The 25,040-nt window shown below is 38.2% G+C and overlaps 1 protein-coding gene across 1 annotated transcript; it reads left to right on the top strand.

Annotated features, from left to right (window-relative positions):
* Positions 1 to 87: 87 nt before the first annotated feature.
* LOC125916920 (peroxisome biogenesis factor 1-like) lies at positions 88 to 25,033 on the top strand (the record flags this gene model as incomplete). The annotated part of the gene is made up of 13 exons (XM_049623168.1): positions 88 to 281; positions 5,385 to 5,528; positions 8,329 to 8,412; positions 8,818 to 8,932; positions 9,021 to 9,706; positions 11,588 to 11,707; positions 13,908 to 13,991; positions 14,769 to 14,892; positions 15,138 to 15,238; positions 16,130 to 16,212; positions 17,328 to 17,460; positions 23,103 to 23,199; positions 24,863 to 25,033. Coding segments are annotated over exons 1-13 (2,071 nt in total), but the record flags the coding sequence as incomplete, so codon positions are not given.
* Between the last annotated feature and the right edge of the window lie 7 nt (positions 25,034 to 25,040).

Raw genomic sequence — 25,040 nt, 5'->3', positions numbered from 1 at the left:
CTTGCTTGCCCGCCCGGTACGGGGGCGAGGCGAGAGGGGCGTGGCCTCAGGGGGCGGGGTCGATCGATCTTCTCAGGTTCTGACACCCTAGGCAGGCCCAGTGGCCCGAGTCCGCTGGAGCGTACGTTCGGGGGAATTTGTGCTTGCCGGCGATGTGGGGTGGCGATCGCCTGGCGGGTGCGGAGGGTGGTGGGGTAGCGGTGACTCTGGTCTTCACCAACGCTCGAGACTGCTTCCTCCACTTGCCGCGGCGTCTCGTGGCCCAGCTTCACTTGCTGCAGGTAAGGCGCCGGCCCTGGACGTGGGCTCCCAGCCCGGACTCGGGGCACCTGGTCGGCAGCCTGGGGGCGGACCGAGTCAAGGTCTTTGAGGGACGCGGCGGCGGCTCGGGCCTCTCCCGGAGGCGTGGAACGGGCTGCCTTTCTGTCTCCGCTCAGCCGTTCCGAGGCCAGACTGAAAGCCCCTCGAGGGCAGGGCCCGCGGGGGGCACACTCTGCAGCCCACACCATGTCTGGTGCAGCACTGGGCCTTAAACTTATCCTATTCCAGGTGTTTTCACTCGCCAAGAGTGGGCTTTCAAACATCCCAGTATTCTACGTGTGCTTTGGGAAATATTCCTCACTCCAGTTTGGAAAGGCTCCTGGGAAGTCGGTAATTTTTATTACCTTAAAAAATGTTTTTCCTGCTAGTGATTTCCTGGTTCCTGCCCGACTGCCGTCCGGGCCTCCAGAGGGAGGGGCAGATTTGGTTTGCAGAGTCCCTGTTAAGTGAAGGGCACGTTAACAGAGACTAAGCACCGTCTCCCTGAGCAGGGTAGGTTAGAAAATGAAGGTTCTTCCCTGTGTCGCCGATGCTCGGAACCCATCCGAGGTGTACCAGGAATGTGCAGTAGAATTATGCATACATACTTGGAAGTACAGAGGTAGGATTGCTTGAAACTCTGTCGTCAGTTGCCCTTCTAAGCACTGGCAGAGACAGCATCCGTATTTTCATAAGTAGAAATAGAGGCACATAGTCTACAAGTATGAGTGTGCTTACGCGGGCAGAAGGATAGGATATTTGAAATCCTCAGAAATCGTGGATGCATGGTACCCAGCACTGACTGGTCATGCAGGAAATATTTAATAGTTTACAATAATTTTTTTTATTTTTTATTTTTAACATTTATTTATTCTTGAGACACACAGAGAGAGACAGAGCATGAACGGGGGAGGATCAGAGAGAGAGGGAGACACAGAATCCGAAACAGGCTCCAGGCTCTGAGCGGTCAGCACAGAGCCCCATGCAGGGCTTGAACTCACGGACCGCGAGATCATGACCTGAGCTGAAGTCGGACGCTTAACCGACTGAGCCACCCAGGCGCCCCAATAGTTTACAATAATTTTAAGTATCCTACTTTTTCACTTTACTTCTCTGTAGTTTTTTCTAGATAATTTTCCCCCTAGAATTACTGGGCTAGAGGGCATGGGTAATTATTAAAGCATAAAGTCATGAGTTGGGAGTTAATGGGTTGAATTATTTTATTTGGGTTGAAGCATGGAGTACATAATATCTATAATGTTGAAATGAGAAGAGGGCCAGAACAATGGCCTTCTGGCCTGTGTCAGACTTACCTTGAGCTTTTAAAAATACGAATGTTCTGGGGCGCCTGGGTGGCGCAGTCGGTTGAGCGTCCGACTTCAGCCAGGTCACGATCTCGCGGTCCGTGAGTTCAAGCCCCGCGTCGGGCTCTGGGCTGATGGCTCGGAGCCTGGAGCCTGTTTCCGATTCTGTGTCTCCCTCTCTCACTGCCCCTCCCCCGTTCATGCTCTGTCTCTCTCTGTCCCAAAAATAAATAAAAAACGTTGAAAAAAAAATTAAAAAAAAAAAACAAAAAACGAATGTTCTGTTCCTTCCTCAGGCCTACTGAATCAGAATCTTGGGGAGTGAACTTCAGGCATCTGTAATTTAAAAAGTAACTTTGGGCTATTTGGATGTACAAGAATTGAGACCCACTGTTACAGATTCCTAGGTTGTTGATGGTGAAAGGGACGTTGGGTATCTAGGCTATTTCTGTACTCACTGGCACTCCTAGGCTGGTATTTCCACACTGTTAATTTGTCCTCTTGTCTCTCACTCATTGTGCAGCACTGTTTCTTCCATAACCCTGCTCCTTTCCACTTGTGTATTTGTGCTTTTCTTTCTTCCCAAAATGTTTTCCCTCCTTCCATGACTTTAAAAACTGAGCATAATCAATCTTACCTCCTCTGCCTAGCTTTCAGATTCTCTGTTGCTCACTTGTGTCTCCTTTTCAAAACTTCACTGCTCTGTTTATGTGACACATCTCCCTTGTCACGCTCTGTGTTTCAAGTATTGTTTTGTTTATCCAAGTCCTTATTTCAGGACTGGGTACCCAGTAGATGCTTTAACTCAGGATTTTTTAATCTTGGCTCTTTAGGCTAGATAATTTTTTCTTATGGGGGATTGTGCTGGGTATGGTAAGATGTTTATAGGAACTTTGCTCTCTAGGCCCTACATACCAGTAGCATCTCTCCCCTTCAGTAGTGACAGCTAAAAATGTCTCCAGACATTGCCGGATGTCTCCTGGGAAACAAAATCACCCTTGCGTTGAGAACCATTGCTTTACCTGAGTTATTTTGTCTGTATGCTAGGCTCAGTGCTTGCTGTGACGGCTGAAATGGGGGAAAGGATTCACGTCCACACTGAATTCAAACAAATAAACCTAAATGGCCATCCGGAAATGGCCAGGTACAGACTTGTCATTTCTTTTGTGTTAGCAAAAGATAACCTAGGCCTCAAATCTGGCCAGTCCTAAGGCATGACTACCTGTGATTTCACCTGAAAGTTCCCTCCGGATTATACCAATACCACAGGTAATGGCAAAAGCAGATATTTATTGATTGAATTTCTGGGAGAGGAGCTCCTCTCTTTCCAGTCTGTGGGTTTCTTCTCTTTACCTGAGTGCCCAGTGGTTCTGCAGTTCAGGTGGAAAATGTTTTACATGAAAATGGACTCACAATATTAGTTTGCAAAATCCAGCTGAACGTGTATTATGATTATGGAGCTGGTTATTACACATTGACCAAAGGAATAATTGAAGTATTTTTCCTGTTTAATAAAGTCAGTTTTTCCCTTTTCCAGTGAGTTGGTAGAATTCTCATTTTTGATATTTCAGGCCATATTTTGTATCTCCTTATTTAACGTCTCTAGTTTTAAACGTTTCTTCTGTAGGGGTGCCTGGCTGACTTGGTCGGTGGAGTGTGCGACTCTTGATCGCGAGCTTGTGATTTTGAGCCCCACATTAGGTGTAGAGATTACTTAAAAATAAATAAATTTAAAACCTGCCCCATTTAAAAAAATAAAATTTTCTTCTTATGAAATAAGAGTTGATCTGGATTATATGCCGCTGACTGATGAAACTGTGGAAAACACCCAGGGAGTTGGTCATCTTCACCCTGTAACCTCAGCTAACATACTTACAGCTGACATAATAATCTGGAATTTGACTCCAGTCCAGTGCTCTGTATACTTTATTACACTGTGCTTAGCATCAGCAAGAACAGTTAGATTATCCTGTGAATTGTGAGAAAAATTATACAATTAAGAGATACACGATGACTTTCTTGTATAAAAAGTTTTAATAACATGGTTAGTTGGAAGTACATTATATTGCCTCAAAATCCTTTGAAATTTTTCCTATTTAAAGAAACACAGTAGGGGTGCCTGGGTGGCTCAGTCAATTGAGTGTCAGATTCGACTCAGCTCATGATCTTGTGAGTTCAAGACCTACATGGGGCTCGCTGCTGTCAGCACAGAGCCCACTGTGGATCCTCTGCCCTCTCTCCCCCTACCCCGCCCGTGCCCTCTCTCAAAAATGAAATATTTAAAAAAAAGAAAGAAGCACAATAAGCAGCCTATAACCAGTTTTGAGGTAGTAAGATTTGATGGAAATGAATGAATTTAATATTTAACAATTCAGTGCATCAATGACTTAATTTTAATATTAATAAATGACTTTAATAATACTAAAATGTCATGAAGTGGTAAGTTTTCATGGTTATCAATGAAGTCCTTTTAATTTTTTTAAGTGTTTATTTTTGAGAGAGAGAGAGAGAGACAGAACAGGAGTGGGGGAGGGGCAGAGAGAGAGGGAGACACATAATCTGAAACAGGCTCCAAGCTCTGAGCTGTCAGCATAGAGTCTGATGAGGGACTCGAACCCACGAACCATGAGATCATGACCTGAGCTGAAGTCAGACACTCAACTAACTGAGCCACCCAGGCACCCTGAGAACACATTTTTTTAAATAAATATTTTTATTTTTAAGTAATCTCTGTACCCAACATGGGACTCAAACCTAGAATCCCGAGATCAAGAGTCGCATGCTGCACCTACCGAGCCAGCCAGGCGCCCTGAAAATACATGTTATATTTTGATTTAATTACTTGCACATACAATTTCTTAGTTCTAAAGCTTAAAGTTATTTAAGAAGCTGCATAATATAAAATTTCTGGAAGTGTACATAAGAAGCTGCTAATAGTAATTACCTCTGGGAACAGGAACCTGCCTTCATGTTTTATGCTTTTGTAATTTTTGTGGTTTTACCATGTGCATTTATTCCCCTTTAATAAACATACTGTTACATTAAAAAAATTTTTTAGTGTTTATTTATTTTTGAGAGAGAGAGAGAGAGAGTCAGAGTGCAAGCTGGGAAGGGGCAGAGAGAGAGGGAGACACAGAATCCAAAGCAGGCTCCAGGCTCTGAGCTGTCAGCACAGAGCCCAACATGGGGCTCGAACCCACAAACTGAGATCATGACCTGAGCCGAAGTCGGACGCTTAACTGACTGAGCCACCTAGGCGCCCCAGTTATATTTTTAATGATCATGATATATTTCTACTTACTGACTCATGCTTTACCAAAATGGTAAATTTGTAACTTATTTAATGATATTCCTATTAATAGATATTTGAGACAGTTATAAGTTTTTAGTGTTACAGAAAATACTGCAGAGATATGTTTTGGTGTGGTTTTCTTCAGTCAATCATTAATTCAGAATAAATATTCAAATATATACATCTAGCTCAAAGTTTATATAAATTCATTGGCTACCTGTTGCCATTTTGAATTCTGGAATGGTTGAATCAATTTGTATTGCCATCATAAGAATGTAAGAGTATTGGTTTCACCCACAGCATCACCAGTTTTGGGTATTAGAAATGATTATAGTTTTTTAAATGCTCTAATGTGCACAACCAAGACCTATCGCCTATCTATAGAACTCTTTTTGTATGTGTGGATTGCAATAATAGTTTATCTTTAATGTGAATACAGAAAAGCACACAAAAACTCTCATACACCTCCTTTCTTCTTTAATAAATAGAATCAAGCTATAGAAGTGGCCTGGGGTCATCAGCCTGCATTCTTGAGCTGGGTAGAAGGCAGGCATTTTAGTGATCAAGGTGACAGTGTGGCTGAAATTAACAGACAACTTGGTCAGAAACTTGGACTCTCAAATGGGGACCAGGTGAGTACAAAATGTGATGACTATAACTTTTTCCTGATGTCACATAATATAACAATGGAAAGTAAACATTCAAATTAATTTTTTAAGGAGGTGAGATGACACCTAACTTGTGTGCTGCTATAACCAGTCTAGGATATGCAAGTTGACTGTAAACTCTGTTGTTAAATCTTTATCTTGTATTCTGCTCCCTAGTTGATTTTGTGTTCTATCTATTTCACTCACTTTCCAGGTTCCCTGATTTTGTTTGTGTGCAATTATTTTTACTTTATGAATTATTGAATTTTACTTACTATTACTAGACTTCATTTGCTTCCAGCAAATCTTCTAACCTTCCAGAATCATACTTGATTTTTAAAAAATCTATCCAACAAAAAAGTTGTTATTTTTCTATTTTTGTCTTGCCTATGAATTTAATTGTAAACCTCAAAGCTTAAGGACTTACGTCTAGTTTTTCATTTTATTGTATTCACCAATTTATGTCCTTCTAAATACTTTAAACTATGGAAATAATACACATTCATTGCAAATATTTTACAATTGAAAGTAAAAAAAATGGATTTCTCTAACCCCAGCCTCAGAATGAATGTGTACTGTATGTTGGGATCTTAGTACACCTTTAGGATTTAAAGAATGGGAGGAAGGAAAGGGAAGGAAGAATACACATTTTCTTTTTTTTTAATCACACACATTTTCTGCAGTTCTCCCCCCAAAGTATAATCAGAGGTACCTTTCCACATACTACAGTATGCATTGAACATCTCTGAATCCGTATAGAATGAAACATTACAGATTGACTTACAGAGTCCAGGGGGCTACACATTGAAAATTCTGATAGATGGGCTAAACTGCATTCTATTACCAGCTTCCCATAACAGTATATGAGAATGTTACATCCCTTTATCTTGGTTTGAACATAGACTAATTTTGTTCATGCTTGCTTTTGATAATGAGAAAAGGCCACTAATGAGAAATCCATAGTCCTAGTATTAGTCCTTCGCTTACCCTAAGTCTTTGTTAGAATCTTAAAACTTTAGCACCAGAGTGACTTAGACTCACTAATTTTGGTTCCTTGCTCTACAAACCTAGGGAGACAGAACATTTTGCCCAGGATTACACAGCAAGTTAAAGTTCTGCTCTCTTAGAATATGTGGTACTTTCCAGAGAGAAACACCAGCTTCTTGTTCCTGATCTTGATGTCTTCATCTGCCTCTGAACAGGCCTGTTGGTTTCTAATGCCTGTTTGCTTCAGAGTGAACTTTTACCTGATTTTCTGCAGATCTTCTTTATTGTAGCAATACCACTAAGTCACTGTCTCCCAAAGAATAGGAACAAGGTGAACTGGCTCGCCCAGGACTCTAGCTTCTTGGTGGGTGGGAGCTGCTCTGTGCTTCCCTGGAATCGCCCCTTTCAAATAGGGTGTATGGGGAAATACTAACGGGAAATTCACTGAGGGTGAGGCACTTGGGGGGAATTCTGCTCCAATCCGCAGAAGCAACAAAGGAAGGGCTGGTTAACTGGAGCATGTAACATTTGGTGGCTTTGGATTTTACTCCTCAATCCTCAGAAATGCCTAAAGAAAGGGAAAAGAAAGTTAGGTGGTAGATTGCAGCTTCTTGAAACACTAACATTTCTTTCTTTCTTTCTTTTAAATTTTTTTTCTTTTATTTTGAGTGAGAGAGGGAGAGAGAGTGAGTGCAGGGAGGGGTAGAGAGAGAGAGAATCCCAAGCAGGCTCCACACTGTCAGCATGGAGCCCAGTGCAGGGCTCATGAACTGATGTAGGGCTCATGACCATGGTGAGATCATGACCTGAGCTGAAATCAAGAGTTGGACACTTACTGACCGAGCAACCCAGGTGCCCCATCTTTTTATTTTTTTTTTAAGTTTTATTTATTTATTTCTCCATCTCACAACCCCAAGATCAAGAGTTGCAAGCTCTGACTGAGCCAGCCAGGCACCCCAAAAGACACATTGGCATTTCATATGTATCTGTAGACTGGAATGAGGGTATATTTGTTTTACTTTACTTTTAGCTGTGAATGTTTATACTTCTAAATAATTTTCTCTGATCTCTGAGCATTTTTTTTTTTTTTTTTTTTTACTCTTCTAGACTTTCTAGAAGTACCATGCAGGTTAGTTATAAAACTAAAAGTCTTAAAACTTCTAGAAATAATAGAGTGTGTATATGCTAGATTAAGCCATGACTTGATGACATTGTTTCCTCTTCTATTTTCTTTTAAGTTTATTTATTTATTTTGAGAGAGAGAGAGAGCATGGGCAGGGGAGGGGCCAAGAGAGAGGGAGAGAGAGAGAATCCCAAGCAGGCTCCATGCCATCAGCACAGAGCCTGACGTAGGGCTCAAACTCAAGAACTGTGAGATCATGACCTGAGCCGAAATCGGACGCTTAACCAACTGAGCCACCTAGGCACCCCTTCTTGCATTTTTAAATTACATTTCTTTTATTAATGGTTATCTTTATTTTGTTTTTTTTTTTTTAAATCTGTTGTGCTAGGGTGTATTTTCTTTTTTTCTGTAATTAGTTGTGAAACAATTTTTCCTAAAATTTTGGAGTATATGAAGGCCTAGCTAAGAATAGGTACTTAATAAATATTTGTCAAATGAAGGTCCACCAAGTGCAGGCAGGCACACACTCACACAGGCACGCACACTCGTTCATTCACTCACTCACACTTTATTATTTACCTAAAGAGAGAACTTCTTCTTTTCTAGGGATGCAAAAAAAAATTTTTTTTACAAAAAATATTTTAAAAGTAGTTTTACATTTTTGATTTATTCCAGGTGTTTCTCAAGCTGTGCTCCCATGTGGTGTCTTGTCAGCAAGTGGAGGTGGAACCCCTATCAGCAGATGATTGGGAGATACTGGTAAAGAAAACACAATGAGAATTAGCCTGGTTTAAGGTTAAACTGCTTCAAAATAGTTGTTTGTTTGTATTGAAGTATAGTTGATGTACACAGTAGTTTCAGGCATACAACATAGTGATTCAACATCTCTGTACATTACGCTGTGCTCACAAGTGTAGCTGCCATCTGTCCCCATACAACACTGTGATGATACCACTGACTATATTTCCTGTGCTGTACCTTTTAGCCCTGTGACTTACTCCTTCCATAACTGGAAGCCAGAATATCAGTGTCTCTAGATTTCTCTTTTCTGAGCTTCATTATATATTCTGAGCTGGTTCGAGTTATAAGAACTTGTGATTTCCTTACCAGACACAGAATGGACTAAACATGAAGTGAATTGATTTTTTTGTTTGTTGGTTGTAGGAACTGCATGCTGCTTCCCTTGAACAGCATCTGCTAGATCAAATTCGAATAGTTTTTCCGAAAGCCATTTTTCCTGTTTGGGTTGATCAGCAAACTTACATATTCATCCAAATTGGTAGGTGTTATATTTTTCCACTGTACTCCATGGTAATGCATCCATAGCAGAGGTGAACACGTACTAATGAGCTTTATTTTCCACACAGTTGCACTGATTCCAGCTGCTGCTTATGGAAGGCTGGAAGCTGATACCACACTCCTTATTCAGCCAAAGACCCGCCAGGCCAAAGAGAAGACAGTTTCAAAAGCAGATAATGCACATGGGAAATTTCACAATAGGTCTAATAAAACAGAAGTTACAGTTGACTCACCATCCATGCCAAGCTTATGGACTTTGATAGGAAGCATTTTTTCTTTTGGGTCTGAGAAGAAACAAGAGCTGTCTTGGGGTTTAACTGAAATGAATGCATTCAAAAATATGCAGTCCAAAGTCGTTCCTCTAGACAATATTTTTAGAGTGTGCAAATCGCAGCCTCCCAGTATGTGTAATGCCACAGCAACTTCTGAGTTTCGCAAACACTATGCCGTTCATGTATTTCCATGGGACCAGGAATATTTTGATGTGGAGCCCAGCTTTACTGTGACCTATGGAAAGCTAATTAAGCTACTTTCTCCAAAGCAACAGCAAAGTAAAACAAAACAAAATGTCCTGTCACCTGAAAAAGGGAAGCAGATATCAGAACCACTAGATCAAAAACAAATCAGCTCAGACCATAGTCAAGAAGCTGCTAAGTCCTGTGTGCTAAAGGTTGTCTGGAATGGACTTGAGGAATTGAAGAATGCCATAAAGTACACCAAAGACATAGAAGCGCTTCATCTTGGGAAAGTGTGGGTTAGTATAAATTTTATTATGAGAGAGCAATTTCATGTTGCTTGAAATTCTCCAAACTATGAGTTAGAATAATATTTTATATACAATTTGAAAATCAGTATAAGAAGTGGTGTCTAAAGTCCCTGCAGGGGCACATTTCTGATTATATGGTAAAGTCCTTGCTTGGGTGAAAATTGTGTATATTCTGGTTAAGTAAACTTGGACAGCTATAAGCTTAGATAGTTATAGGCCCAGAGAGGTAAAAATTACTTGCCTTAGGTTACACAATAAATAAAACTAGGATTTACGCCCAGGTGTGCCAACTCTAGAGTTCATGCTTAGCATGGGGTGCCCTACAAAGCCTCACAATTTTTTGTTAAAGTGTATTTATTTTGAGGGGGCGCCTGGGTGGCTCAGTCGGTTAAGCTTCCGACTTCGGCTCAGGTCATGATCTCGCGGTTCGTGAGTTCGAGCCCCGCGTCGGGCTCTGTGCTGACAGCTCAGAGCCTGGAGCCTGTTTCGGATTCTGTGTCTCCCTCTTTCTCTGACCCTCCCCTGCTCATGCTTTGTCTCTCTCTGTCTCAAAAAATAAATAAAAACATTAAAAAAATAATAATTAAAGTGTATTTATTTTGAGAGAGGGCACATGCATGCATGAGCAGTGGAAGAGCAGAGAGAGAAAAAGGGGGAGGGAGAACCACACTCTCAGCATGGAACCCTACATAGGGCTCGAACTCACGAACCCTGAGATCATGACCTGAGCCAAAATCAAGAGTCGGACACTTAACCGACTGAGCCACCCAGATGCCCCATGAAGCCTTACGTTTTTAATACCTGCCAAAGGTTTGTTCCCCAGTTCCTGAAAGCAGAGGAGGGACTTGTTATATGTTGGGGGAAATGCCCAGGTAGGGAGATACCTATGGTGTGAGCTGGCACCAGGATGGGAACGTGTCCAGAAGCTGCTTACCCTGATGAGGTCAGCTCTTTAACTGTGGGCCTGGCGGGGAGGTGGTGGGGGGTGGGGGGGTTGGGGGAGAGAGGAGAGCAGCTGTTGTTTCATCTTCTCATCCCGGCCTCAGGTAGTAATGCTTCATTTATGTGAAATGAGTCACTAGCCCCCTCTTACTTGAACTTAATTTGAGCATTGTAGAGTGAGACTTCATGGTGATAAAGGGAGGAAATTGTTAGGGAAGAAAAATGGGAAAGGAAAGGGGTCATCTTTGTAGATTTCTTTTACTGCCAGTTTCACATACGACCTCTGTGCTGGCAACTTACAAAGTTTTAATATCTTTGGCTTATATCATTTTCTAAAATTCTAGACCATCAGCTCATTATTTTCTGTTAGCTCTAAACTCCCAGTTTAAGAGATCCTGCTACATCTTCAAAATAAAAATGTCTAACACTGAACTTGTTAGGACTTTCCGTCTGTGAATGGTTCTGCCACGTGGTGGGAATACTTTTTTTTTTTTTTCCTTATGAATATGTGGTGAGTACGGGGTGAAGAAGTGCCAGGTAAAGGCCTGGAGACCATATAAGATAGCAGCAAGGAGTCCACACTTCCCACTCCACTTTAAAGGTTGGCAGCCGTGGGCACTGAACAGTGGTGGTACAGCAGCAGGTGCCATCCTGTACTCACACAGGCTTGACTCAAGAGAGCACAGCTGATGGATTGCATTCTGAGGAGGGTGTGAGAAGAAAGAAATGAAGGGAAAAAACTAAAATGTTTGTGATACAACAGTACCTGAACATCCATCTGGTTACTCTCTGAATCATGATAACGCAAATTTACTTACCCATTAATTTACCCGAGTTTATGAAAGTTAATACCAATATTTACACTGTGGAATATTTTTAAATCAAGTTTTAGACATATTTATATTTTTATTTATTTTTATATTTCAGATTCCAGATGACCTGAGAAAGAGACTAAATATAGAAATGCATGCAGTAGTCAGAATAACTCCAGTGGAAATTACCCCTAAAATTCCAAGATCTCTAAAATTACAACCTAGAGAAAACTTAGTGAGTTCAAATTTATGTTTTGTCAGTTGTTTTACACATCTTATGAGATGCTTTGGCTAAATAATAAGAATGTTGTATTTCTTTTTGCTAGAAGGGCGAAGAAGTCTTTTTTGTGGTAAAATATATATAACAAAATGCTGTTTTAACCATTTTTAAGTGTACAGTTCAGCGTTAATTACATTCATAATGTGCAATCATTGCCACATCTATTTCCAAAACTTTTCCATCTCCCCAAACAGAAACTCTATGCCCAGTAAGCAATAACTCCCTATCCTGTCCTCCCCCAGCTCCTGGTAACCCTATGTACATTCTGTCTCTGTGAATTTGGTTATTCTAGATATTTCATATAAGTGGAATCATACGGTATTTGCCCTTTGTGTCTGGCTTATTTCACTTAGCATGTTTTCAAGGTTCACCCATGTTATAGAATGTATTAGAACTTCATTCCTATTCATGGGTAAATAATATTCCATTGTATGTATATACCACATTTTGTTTACCCATTCATTTGTTGATGGACCCTTGGATTGTTTCTACCTTTTTGGCTCTTGTGAATGATGCTGCTATAGAACCTGTTTGAGTCTCTGCTCTCAGTTCTTTTGGGTATATACCTAGGAATTGAGTTGATGGATTTTATGGTAATTCTGTGTTTAATTTTTTGAGAAACTAAGAAGTCTTTAGTAAGCAACACACATATTATGTATATTGTGCCAATGCAAATATGATAATTTAGCTTTTTTTTTTTTTTTTTTTATTAAGTAAGCTTTACACCCAACATGGGGCTTGAAATCATGTCCCCAAGATCAAGAGTCACATGCTTTATTGACTGAGCCAGCCAGGTGCCCTGATAATTTGGCTTTTAGAAGATAGGTATTTTTGCTATATTCATGTAATTTTTAAAAATTTTCCCATATTACAGCATTAATATTGCAACCAAAAGAGTGCTAGACTGCTCGCTAATAGAGTATTATCACCTGTGCCAGTTTAGTTTACCAGTTCTCAGAGCACTACAATCCAGGAAAATTACTGTTTTCTAGGTTTTGAAACTTCCAAACATGACTTTATCCTTCTCTGATTATTTGAATGGCCCTTTTGGGTCTTTAGGATCATGATGGTCATTATAGCATGGAAGAGCCATTTTAACAGAACTTTGATGAAACCCCAGATAAGATTGCTTGTATTATGTACTGGAGAAGAGAAAAATAAATAGAATAAATGCCATTTCCACAATAGTATGGAACTGAACATTTAACACATTGGCAGAACCGTACACAGTGATTTCTAGTTTTAACTTTTTAGCTAATTGATCTTCGTATTTTTCAAAAGTTAGGTCTTGTGTACAGACATTTGACTTTTTTTTTTTTTTTTGTCTCAGTATGAGGCTCTTAGTGCAGAATTCCTTTTTTAATCCTGAGTTGCATATTTTAGTGGAACTTTTAGGATGTTGGCAGGTGTCTCTGGGGTGATTATATCTCTTAGGACCTAAACATGTCTGATTCTAGAGGAACTGTGAGTTGCTTTCTGATTCTTCAGGTCTTGATTTTAAATATATTTTTTTAAGTAAACTCTACAGTGGATGTGGGGCTTGAACTCATGACCCCAAGATCAGGAGTCTCATGCTCTACCAACTGAACCAGCCAGGCGCCCGGTTTTAAATAGTTTTCATTTTCAGACTTCCTTTAAGTCTTTAATCCCATTGCCCAATAAAATCCAAAGAAGTGACAGATGGTTTCTGTGATCTTTAAGAATGGGAAAGCGATGCCTGTACTTAGTTTAGCCTGCTTTTGTGGTGATCAAGTTCTAAACCAAGCTTAATCAGCAGAGCTAAGCTTGACTCTGGATGAATAGAGGCTTATTTTCCTAGGCAGATATTAATGATCTTTCCTATATGAATTTTTGTGTATTCCTGTTTTTGTCTTCATGTAGGTTTTAAAAACTTAAAAGCTTTAAAAATTAATAGTGTTTTTCTCAGAATTTCTTTATACCTTTTAACATATTAACATTACACTTACTGGGTATAACAGTACTACAATCTGCTTAACAGAAAAACAAAGAAAAGTGACTTGAACATACAAAGAATTTATTTTTCTTATGTACAGAGAAGTTTGGAGGAGCTCATAGGTGGTTAAACCATGTCATCAGGGACCTAGGCTCCTTTGGTCTTTCTGCCATCCTTAGCCTATAACTTTCCTCCTCTTAGATGCAAGGGATTTGCTGTACGTATAGGCATCACATATGCGTTCTTGGCAGAAGGAAAGACACAAAGCAAAAACCTCCTTGCAAGGTTTGTATACCTTTTAATTAGAAAGAGAGGCCCTTCTCAACAATTGCTGATTGCACACTATTGGTCAGAAGGGAGTCACATGTATGTTCACACATATGCACACACAGGTCCACTCTGGGAATTGGAGAGTTTTCTTTCTCACCTCTTTAATAGAGGGAAGCAAGGGAGAATGGAGTTGGAATGGTTTTCCATCCAATGAGCCAAATTATGGTATATGTGTCACTGGTCCTAGAGGTAGGGAGTGTTAAAACTTTGCCACTTGTGTAAATGTTTCTTCCAGCTTCAGTGTATTCCTTGTGCTGTAATATCAATTCCCAGATCTGTGCCTCTAAATATGAACATCCTTCCTGGTTTTGTTTGGTAAGGTTTGCTTTTTTTTTTTTTTTTTTTATGTTTAAGTTGTTTCTTTTTAGTTGCTCCATTTAATAGATTATAAAATTGAGGTTGAGACAGTTTCATTAATTTGCCCACAGTCACACAGATAATAAATGGTCATGCCAGACTGGTGTGCACCTTTAACTAGCACATTTATTTTTGCCACACTGTTGTAGAATGGGTATACCGTGATTTACTTCCCCAGTCTCCTACCAATGGATACCATCTTATGGTTCTCACATGAGGTGAGCAAGGCTCAGAGAGGTTAAGAAGCTTGCTTAAGGTCCATCAGCCGTATCAAGGTTTACATATTATTAGCAAAGTAAGGTGTTAAACTAAGGATGTTAACGTTAAATTTAGGTATTTGGATAATTCATTACTGTTCTTCCTTTTCTCTGGCAGCCTAAAGATGTAAGTGAAGAAGATGTAAAAACTGTGTTCTCTTCATGGCTACAGCAATGTACCACTACCACACTTCCTTTGATAATATCAGAGGAAGAATATATTAAGCTGAGAATTAAAGATGGTGGGTAAATTTTGTTATTTTGATATTTTTCCTACTAAAGAAGTGAAAAATTTTTCATTGTTGTTACAACCTTTAATACATGTGAACAGGAAGCATAATAATGATAAGTAAATGGTAGATTTTACATATTGAAGAATGCTTTTATTTAAATTTAAAGAAATTTGAATCTTAAATTATCTGTTTCAGTACTAACTCACATTTATTACTTGTTTTTTTCTTTTTCTTTTTTTTTTTTTTTTTGATAGAGTTGGAGGAGTTTTCTCTAAATATAGTTCATTCTGGGGAAAAAGAAAAAGAAAACATTTTTTTATTGAGTCCCAATCTGCTGCAGAAGATCACAATACAAGTAATCACATAACTATTGAATCTTTAATAAAATAATATTTGTCACATTGGATCAATAATAAAGTATGAATTTACCTGTAAGACTTTGCATCCTGAAGTGTATTAGAAACGTGAATGATAAGAGTAAGGAATAACTTGATTTAAAATATTTTATTATATAGTCTCTTTAAGTTATCTAAACAAATTGATTTATCCTAAATTTAAAATCAATGCACAATTAAGTTTCAAGGATAGAATTGATTGTGTTAACTGGCAGATAGATCATGATTTCAAATTATTCTCGTATTGAAACAAAGGAAAACTTAGCTTTTGGGATTTGATTTTTAAAATTCCTATTTTTAGTTGGAGTTCTGCACAACCCATATTATTTTGTCACTTCTTAAATTCTCAACTCTTCACAAATATTACCAGATCACTTTTCTTCTAGCAGTATTTTAAAAGTGGTCTTTTTTAGAATATTATGTTTTAGCTAGGATATTCATTCCCATTGTTAAAGAATTGAAGATGCTCTAGTCGTTTAGAATTTGAATGGTTTGGAACTAGACCTTGTCTCTACTTTTGAGATAAAATTGAAGGAATACCATTCAAAGAAGATACAAATGGTAGAATTTTGGAGAGTAAAAATGACACAAATCAAAATTATAAATAAAGATGTATGTATCTGCAAAATGTATGAAGTAGATGACATTCTTTACTGCTTGGATGAGTAAATTATGTTCCTTGGATGAATAAATTATGATTGTCAAGGCTAATTTGAATAATGATCTTGCATGCACAATATATCTTTTCTTGGTGGTGTAACAAAATCAGTAATCAATCTCCTAGGACCCAAGAAAAACAGGCTACAGATATAACTTTGAAATGTAAAATTGATTTTTCCTTGCTACTGTAGGTCCTTCTAGATCCTATGGTAAAAGAAGAAAACAGTGAGGAAATTGACTTTATTCTTCCTTTTTTAAAGCTGAACTGCTTGGGGTAAGAAGTTACGGCCAAACTAATATGTTTACAGACATGTTTGACGTTATCTCTGGCAGGGTTTTTATATGTAAATATTAAAGTAGATGTTAATGTCATTGAATAATCTCAGTAATGCATTAGTAGATATTTTTTCAAGGATTGTTTCTGTTTTCACACCTAGCTTAGTAATTTGCCTTGTCTTCTTAGGTAACTACATAAAAGTCTGAAGCTTATTAGAAATTTTACTTCAAGATTTGATTTGTGAGAAGGAAACAACTGGTTATGACCTAGATCATATGTGCTCGAATAAAACAATAATTGTTAAGAGTTAATACATTTACTTTAAAAGTTAATCTAAAAACATTATTTGAATGTTTAAAAATATTTCAAATTAAGTTATTCCTTCAGCTATTTTATTAATGTACTAATTGGGATTATTTGTGTTTTCCTTAGCTTTTAAGACAAGTCTGAAAAGAACCTCCTGTTAACTTATCTCTTAGGAAATATGAGACTCTCGTATAAACATTATATCTCAGAATTCCTCACAGAAACCTTTAGTGGTTATAGTAGCAGTGATTTGATTTCCTATAATAGTATAATCTGTAAATGTTTTAATAAAAGGACTAAACCATAAAGTAACAATGTTTATAGCATAATGCTCATGTAGAAAGTAAAATCTCTTCAGTTCAGATTCTGATTTTCAGAATTTATATTATCAGAAATAAAGTGGTAGAGTCAGGAAGTAGGTTGAAGTTCATGCTTGTATAATCTACAAATTGAAACCGGATTTCAAAGCTTAATTTAAGAGGAAATAAGTCTTCAATTCTTTTAACACTTCAAATGCTCTCATTTATGATTTGTTGTTTGTGTCTGTTAAGACAAATTCCTTGAGATGTCCTGTTAAGACAAAACTTTTAGTTACTGTACATGTTTGAAAGTAATAAAACTAATTTTAAAAGTTGTGACTCAGATTTGGCATTAATTCAATACGCTGTCAACTAAGGGAAACTTTCTAACATTTTACTCTTTTAAAAATCATTAATTAGCCTGGAAAGGAAAGTTTCAGAATTTTTTACAGCTGGATTTTATCCTGCTTCAGCGTTTTATCATGCAATAATGTATATATTTTGCAGAGGAGTGAATTCTTTAGGTGTGTCTTCCATGGAACACATCACTCACAGCCTCCTGGGGCGCCCTTTGTCTCGGCAGCTGATGTCCCTTGTAGCAGGACTTAGGAATGGAGCCCTTTTATTCACAGGAGGAAAGGTACGTAGTTAAAATGTGCCCATTTCACTAATAACTAATTTTATTTTTTTCTTTGAGTTTTGATCATCTGTTATATAGAGTTGTTAATACAAGGTATAGGAAGTGGTGATTTAGAAAGGGGTGATGAATAAAATGAATAAGGTGTCGTGCTCACTGCCTTTTTTATGTATCATATGATACAGTTGTATGATTTTTCTTTTTTAGGGTGTTGATAGGGTTGATTTTTTTTCACATGTTGAACCAGCCTTGCATGTATGTAATAAATCTCACTTGGTCGTGGTGTATTTTCTTTGTATACATTGCTGAGTTCTGTTTGCTAAAAATCCTTTTTTTTTTTTAATGTTTTAAAAAAAATTTATTTAATCTCCATACCCAACATGGGGCTCAAACTCACAACTGAGATCAAGAGTCTTTTCTGACTGAGCCAGCTAGGCACCCCATTATTTGCTAATATTTCTGTTGAGGATTTTTTCATCTAAATTCATGAGCAACAGCCGTTGTTAATTATCTGACTTTAGCTCAGGTCATGATCTCTCAGTCCCTGGGTTTGAGCCCCGTGTCCAGATCTGTGCTGACAGTTCAGAACCTGGAGCCTGCTTCGAATTCTTTGTCTCCCTTTCTTTCTGCCCCTTCCCCACTCACACTCTTTCTCTCTCAAAAATATATAAACATTAAAAAAATTGTTTTAATTCATGAGCAATATTAGCCTATAGTTTTCTGGTTTTGTACCACTTTTGTGTGGTGTTGCTATTAGGGTAATACTGGCCTCATAAAATGAGTTGAGAAGTGTTCTTTCCTATTCTGTTTTCTAGAAGAGAGCATATACAGTTGGTATTCATTCTTCCTTAAATGTTTAGTAAAATCTCCAGTGAAACCATCTGGGTGTTGAGATTTTTGTCACCTTTGACTTTTTTTTTTTTTTAATGTTTATTTATTTTTGAGAGTGTGAGCGGAGGAGGGGCAGAAAGAGAGGGAGACAAGAATCCAAAGCAGGCTCCAGTCTCCAGGCTGTCAGCACAGAGCCCAGTGTGAGGCCCTGACTCATAAACCATGAGATCATGACATGAGACATGTAGGACACTTAACCGACTGAGCCACAGAGGCACCCCAACCTTTAACTTTAAAAAAAATTTTTTTTACGTTTATTCGTTTTTGAAAGACAGAGAGACATAGAGCACAAGCAGGGGTGAGGCGGAGAGAGAGGGGGACACAGAATCTGAAGCGGGCTCCAGACTCTGAGCTGTCAGCACAGAGCCTGATGTGGGGCCCGAACTCATGAACCGCGAGATCATGACCTGAGCCGAAGTCAGACACTCAACTGACTGAGCCACCCAGCTGCCCCAGGACCTTTAACTTCTTAATTATAAATTAAATTTCCTTAATTGTCTTATTTCACCATGGCAGACATTTGGTAGTTTGTAATTTTAAAGGAATTGGTCCATTTCTTCTAAGTTGTCAAATTTATGAGCATAAAGTTGTTTGTAGTATTCCTTTCATTATCCTTTGAATGGCTGTGGAATCTACTATGGTGTTCCATTTCCTGATTTTGGTGTTTTGTGTTTTTTCTCTTTTTAATCTTCATCAGTTTTGCTAGAGTTTCCCTGCCCTTTTTTTTTTTTTAATTTTTTTTTTTTTACGCTTATTTATTTTTGAGACAGAGAGAGACAGAGCATGAACGGGGGAGGGTCAGAGAGAGGGAGACACAGAATCTGAAACAGGCTCCAGGCTCTGAGCTGTCAGCACAGAGCCCGACGCGGGGCTCGAACTCACGGGCCGCGAGATCATGACCTGAGTCAAAGTCGGACGCTTAACCGACTGAGCCACCCAGGCGCCCCTCCCTGCCCTTTTAAAGGGCTTACAGTTTTATTCTTTACCAGTGCAAAATTGTTTTCAGAGGTACAGTGTGGTCTCTGTGAATCTTTGTTCTTTTATTCAATTCAAAATTTTAAGACTTTTTCATTTCCATTCACTTTTAACTTTAGTAAAATAACTCTTTTTCCTGTTACTAGTTCAGTTGCTTTCTTCTGATTCTTACTTAAAATATAACAGCTACTCCAAGAGTGCCTGGCTGGCTCATCAGTAGAACATGTGATTCCTGATCTTGGGGTTGTGAGTTCAAGCCCCACACTGGGTGTAGAGATTACTTAAAAATAAAATTTAAAAAAATACATATTTATATATACATATCTATATGCAGTAAAAAATATATATGTGTGTGTGCATGTGTATGTGTGTGTGTGTATATATACACATACATGTATATATACATAGTTATGTGCAACTACACCAATAACCCTAGTATTCCCTTTAGGAAACCAGAAAAAAAGAGCAAATTAAGTCCAGTGTAAGGAGAAGAAAAGAAATAAGAATTAGAGCATAAATCAGTGAATTAAAGACAGGAAATCAACAGAGAAAAGTCAGTGAAACCAAAGCTGCTTCTTTGAAAAGATCAATAAAATTGATAAGCCTTTAGCCAGTCTAAGAAAAAAAAAGAAGACACAAATTACTAATACCAGAAATGAAAGAGGGAACATCACTACAGATCCCATAAACATTAAAAGGATAATAAAGTCATAATAGTAATAGACAACTCTATGCCCACAAATTTGCTAACCATCTTAGATGAATGGACCAATTCTTTGAAACACACAAGTTCCCAAAACTTGCACAAGAAGTGTACAATATAAAAAGGCCTATAAGGAAGATATTATACCAGTTTTCTACAATCTCTTTCAGAGGATAGAAGCAGAAGGAATGCTTCCTAAGTCATCCTGTGAGTCCAGCATTACCTTAATACCAAAACCAGACAAAGACGTTAAAAGAAAACTGCAGACTGATAACCTCTCATGAACATAGATACAAAAATCCTCAACAAAATATTAGCAAATCAAATCAACCAATGTGTATAAAGAATTGTATACCATGATCAAGTGGAGATTTATCCCAGGTATGCAAGCTGGTGAAATATAGGAACTATTCTATGTGGTTTCTAGGTTTCTGTGTCACATTTCAAAATGCATCATCATTTTATATTTATTTTGAAAAAGCAGTATCGTATTGACTCAGACAGACTTTTCCATCTCACCTAGGGGTATCATGGGTAATATGAAGAACAAGCAGAAGACCTGGATTTGAGTCCCACCTCTGTCTTGTACTTTCTGACTATGACCACAGGGAGTTTTGTGGTTTCTTAATCTGCCTTCTTAGGATAAACCTCACTTAAGGGAAATAATATATGGGAAAGCACTTTGTAAACTCAAAAGTGCTATACAAGTGTGATTTACTTTGTGAGGAGAAAGCCCTCAAACTAAGCAAAGTATGATAGATGGGACCTGTACCCCAGCACCCTTAATTTCTCTATTTTTTGGAGCCCGTTGACTTTAAATGTAAATACAATTCTGTAAGGTGTAAGTGTGGTCGTATTTGTTGAGTGGCTGCTAAATTTCAGATTTTGTGTAACAAGCTTGGCTGTTTTTCCAGTCCACGGTGCTGAAAAACAAAATGTTAGAACTGGTGCAGGGCTGTTAAAGCTAGACAAAACAGCAAGGGTAGGAAATAATACTAGATCAAGGGAAAAAACCTATATTAAAAGAACTGTAAAAACCTGCCAACATTCAGCTTTTCTAGGGGGCACTATAGCAACAGTCAGCAAATTTTTTTTTTTTTTAATGTTTGTTTATTTTTGAGAGACAGAGAGAGACAGAGTGTGAGCAGGGGAGGGGCAGAGAGAGAGAGAAAGACACAGAATCTGAAGAGGCTCCAGGCCCCGAGCCGTCAGCACAGAGCCCTATGTGGGGCTCGAACTCGCAAGCGGCGAGATCATGACCTGAGCTGAAGTCGGACGCTCAACCGACTGAGCCACCCAGGGGCCCCGGTCAGCAAAATTTTAAATATGTGTGTGTACCTTTTGATACATTTATTCTGCTTCTAGAAATTTATTCTAAAGGTGTAATCTGACAAATAAGTTAACACATATATGGTTATTTATTTTAGCTTTATTTATAATAGCTAAAAATTAGAAACAACATTAGTATACATTAGGAAGGGGCTTATTAAACGTGTTATGTGCAGTATGTCCCACAGTGGTGGTGTGCTGGGGAGCCGAAGCAGCTCCATAATTGTGGATAAAGAGGACAGTGATTTATCATGAACCCACATAAATACTGTAATCCCATCTTTACAAATTTACTTAAATGTGTATGAGGTGTCTGGAAGGGTGATACCTCAGAACAATGGACTGTGGTTACTTCTGTGAGGTGGTAAGATTACAGAAAATTTTTTACGTTTCTCTTATACTAAGTGTTTACAGTTCCTTTGTATGCTTCACACGTTAATTTATAAACCTGGAAAAAAAATAAAGCTTTTACTTGAAAAAAAGAAGTACACATTGGATCAAACTCTATATAGTCTAGAGTCACTTAATAAAAAAGTAAATAGTTCTGCCCACTTTAATAGTCTCTGAGGGCTACATAGTACACTAAGGTCACAGTAATACTGTATATCACCAAGAAACTGTAAATTAAAATTGCAGTTAATTTAAGATAACAAGGAAGTGGGTAATAATTTTTTTTCACTGAAAATAGTTGAAATTAAATGGGATTAGGTTTCATTTCTCTAGAAAGATTATTTAATGTTTACATTATTCCCTTCTAGTAACAAATAATGAAGCATTGACTGTTTTTAAAGGTAAAAGATTTAAATATCAGTGATTTAAAAAATTGTAAAAACAAATTAAATGTTTATTTTCTGTCTGTGTGGTGTAATGAACATAGGACACATCCAGCTTTTAGCAGGTTAAAAGAAAAGACATATTTTGGTGATATCTGCATATCTTCCCCAGCAACTAGACCTGGTGTATTTTTTTTTAACTTTCTCAAAGCAATTGATTATTTTTAGTATTAGTACCAATTAAGGTTGAAGTTGGGGTGGGAAACGTACCTTTTTGGGGGGTTTATATTCCTGAGATTGGGTTGTCATCTGTTAACCTTGCCTGTGTTTATATACCACTTGAGTCATTCTATTAGAGCTGGGAAGCTAGAGCCTTCTGGGTTTTTTTGCAAAATATTACATATTTTTCTTTGCCAGACTTGAATACATGTTTAGGAAATCATTCTTTCCCACTTAATCCTGGAGTGCTCTTAAAACTTCCTGAGTCTCTGGGGCGCCTGGGTGGCTCAGTCGGTTAAGCGGCCGACTTCGGCTCAGGTCATGATCTCGTGGTCTGTGAGTTCGAGCCCCGCGTCGGGCTCTGTGCTGACAGCTCAGAGCCTGGAGCCTGTTTCGGATTCTGTGTCTCCCTCTCTCTGACCCTCCCCTGTTCATGCTCTGTCTCTCCCTGTCTCAAAAATAAATAAAATGTTAAAAAAAAAAAAAATTTAAAACTTCCTGAGTCTAGAGTTTCAGTCCTTCCTGTTAGTTTACTTTATGCTAAATGTCACGCACCATAATGTGATCCTAGAACTCCAGGGAGGTGGGTTTTCTTTTTTTCTTTTTTTTTTTTTACCCCCAGCTTTATTGAGTTAGAATTGACATAGAATGTTGTGTAGTGTATACTTGATTGGTGAGGCTGAGTCTTGGTTGCCACAGTAACAGAAGCTATTTCTGTGATTGAATATATTGCTTATGAAGCAATTATTTTCTAGGGCAGTGGAAAATCAACTTTAGCCAAGGCAGTCTGTAAAGAAGCATTTGACATATTGGATGCCCATGTGGAGATAGTGGACTGTAAAACTTTACGAGGTATGAATATGGTAACACTCTACATAAATCCCTTTTTTGCTAGAAAGGCAGAAATGTTATTTCATGCTGTTAATCTAGTAAGTACAAATATCTAATCTTCCCTTATCTTTTCTGTTAGTTGTTGAAATTCCTTAGAAAAAAAATTTTTTTCCTTTGGAAAGAGAGCATGAGCTGGGGAGGGGAAGAGGGAGAGAGAAAGAATCTTAAGTAGGCTCCATACCCAGCACAGAGCCTGATGTGGGACTCAGTCTCAGAGATCATGACCTGAGCCAAAATCAAGAATCAGACGCTTAACCGACTGCGCCACCCAGGTGCCCCAATTCCTTAGAAATTTTAAATCTTTAGCTTTCTAATATTTTCAGCAAAATTTTCTAAACTCTCTATACTTGATGGAGAGTCCCCCTCCTTTTATTTTCTTAGCCAAAACTCTTTGTAGACCATATTCCTGGAAATGCCAACTTAGACCATTCTGAAAAAGTTTGTATTTAGGATATACTCTAATGGGTGTAAATATTCCTAAATTGCTAGGGAAATTCGGCTGTGGACAGTGAAGAGGAGAATTGCAATTTACCATATATATACTTTCGTACTTTTAAAAATCTTTAATGCTTATGTTATCATCTATTTGATCAAAAAACAAGATTGGAAAGATTTTATTTTGAGTAACCTTTTTTTCCCCCCTTGGCTACCTCTACCTTGTCATCCCAACCAGTCCATGCTCTGTGTGTGTATGTGTGTGTGTGTGTGTGTTTTATGTCTACCATATGGTAAGAAACTAAGAAATAGCCTTCAAAAACTAATTAATTCATATGCTGCAAAGGTGGTTTTAGAGATACTGTCCATCTCTCAGAGTCATGCTTGAACTTCATGTAAATTTTTGTTTTTTTATATTTATATTTTTTTAATAAATTTTTTTTAAAGTCTGAGATAGTGTATGTGCATGAGTGAGTGTGCTAGTGGGGAAAGGGCAGAGAGAGAGAGAGAGAGGGAGAGAGAATCTCAAGCAGGCTCCATGCCATCAGCACAGAGCCTGATGTGGGGCTTGATCCCACGAATGATGAGATCATGACCTGAGCTGAAATCAGGAGTCAAATGCTTAACCAAAATAGCCACCCAAGAACCTCCAAAATTTTGTTTTTGACCTAAGTAACAGAAATTCTTTACATTGGCTTATGAATGTGTATGTTTTCTATTCTTTGAAAATTAAAACTTGGTAATTCACCAGGAAGTTTGAAGCCAAATGTATGATTCAAATATAGCAACTCTGGGATCTCTAGATAGCTACATTTGTGTTTGATTTTATTTGAATCTTGATCCCCTAGTCTTTCATTTATGTTTTTCCATATCCTGCTTTTATTTTGCTATTTTTTAAGATAGTAATTTTTTATGCTGTCTAAAATTTTCTGTGGAATGAGTCCAGGTAAAAATAACATGCATAGTATCATATTCCTTTTTTCAGCTTTATAAAATTCAGCACTTTACTGGGTCCTTTGAGGTTCTATTAATTAAACCACGTTAATGATCAAAGTTTAGTGATTGGTATATTAACAAAATATGGATCAAATTTTCATGGTTAAATCAATATTGAGCGTTTCTAATGCTCTGAAAAGGGCAACCTATACTTACCAGCCCTGAAATAACATTTCATATCTTGCATATTAAGGAAAAAGGCTTGAACACATACAAAAAACCCTGGAGCTGGCTTTCTCAGAGGCGACATGGAGGCAGCCTTCTGTGGTTCTGCTGGACGACCTTGACCTCATTGTTGGCCTGCCTGCTCTCCCAGAACATGAACATAGCCCTGAGGCTGCGCAGAGCCAGAGGCTTGCACATGGTAATGG

Source organism: Panthera uncia, unplaced genomic scaffold, assembly GCF_023721935.1.
Source record: "Panthera uncia isolate 11264 unplaced genomic scaffold, Puncia_PCG_1.0 HiC_scaffold_1320, whole genome shotgun sequence".
Lineage (NCBI taxonomy): Eukaryota > Metazoa > Chordata > Mammalia > Carnivora > Felidae > Panthera > Panthera uncia.
The sequence above is the reverse complement of the archived record's forward strand: the minus strand, read 5'-3'. Positions and strand labels throughout refer to the sequence as shown.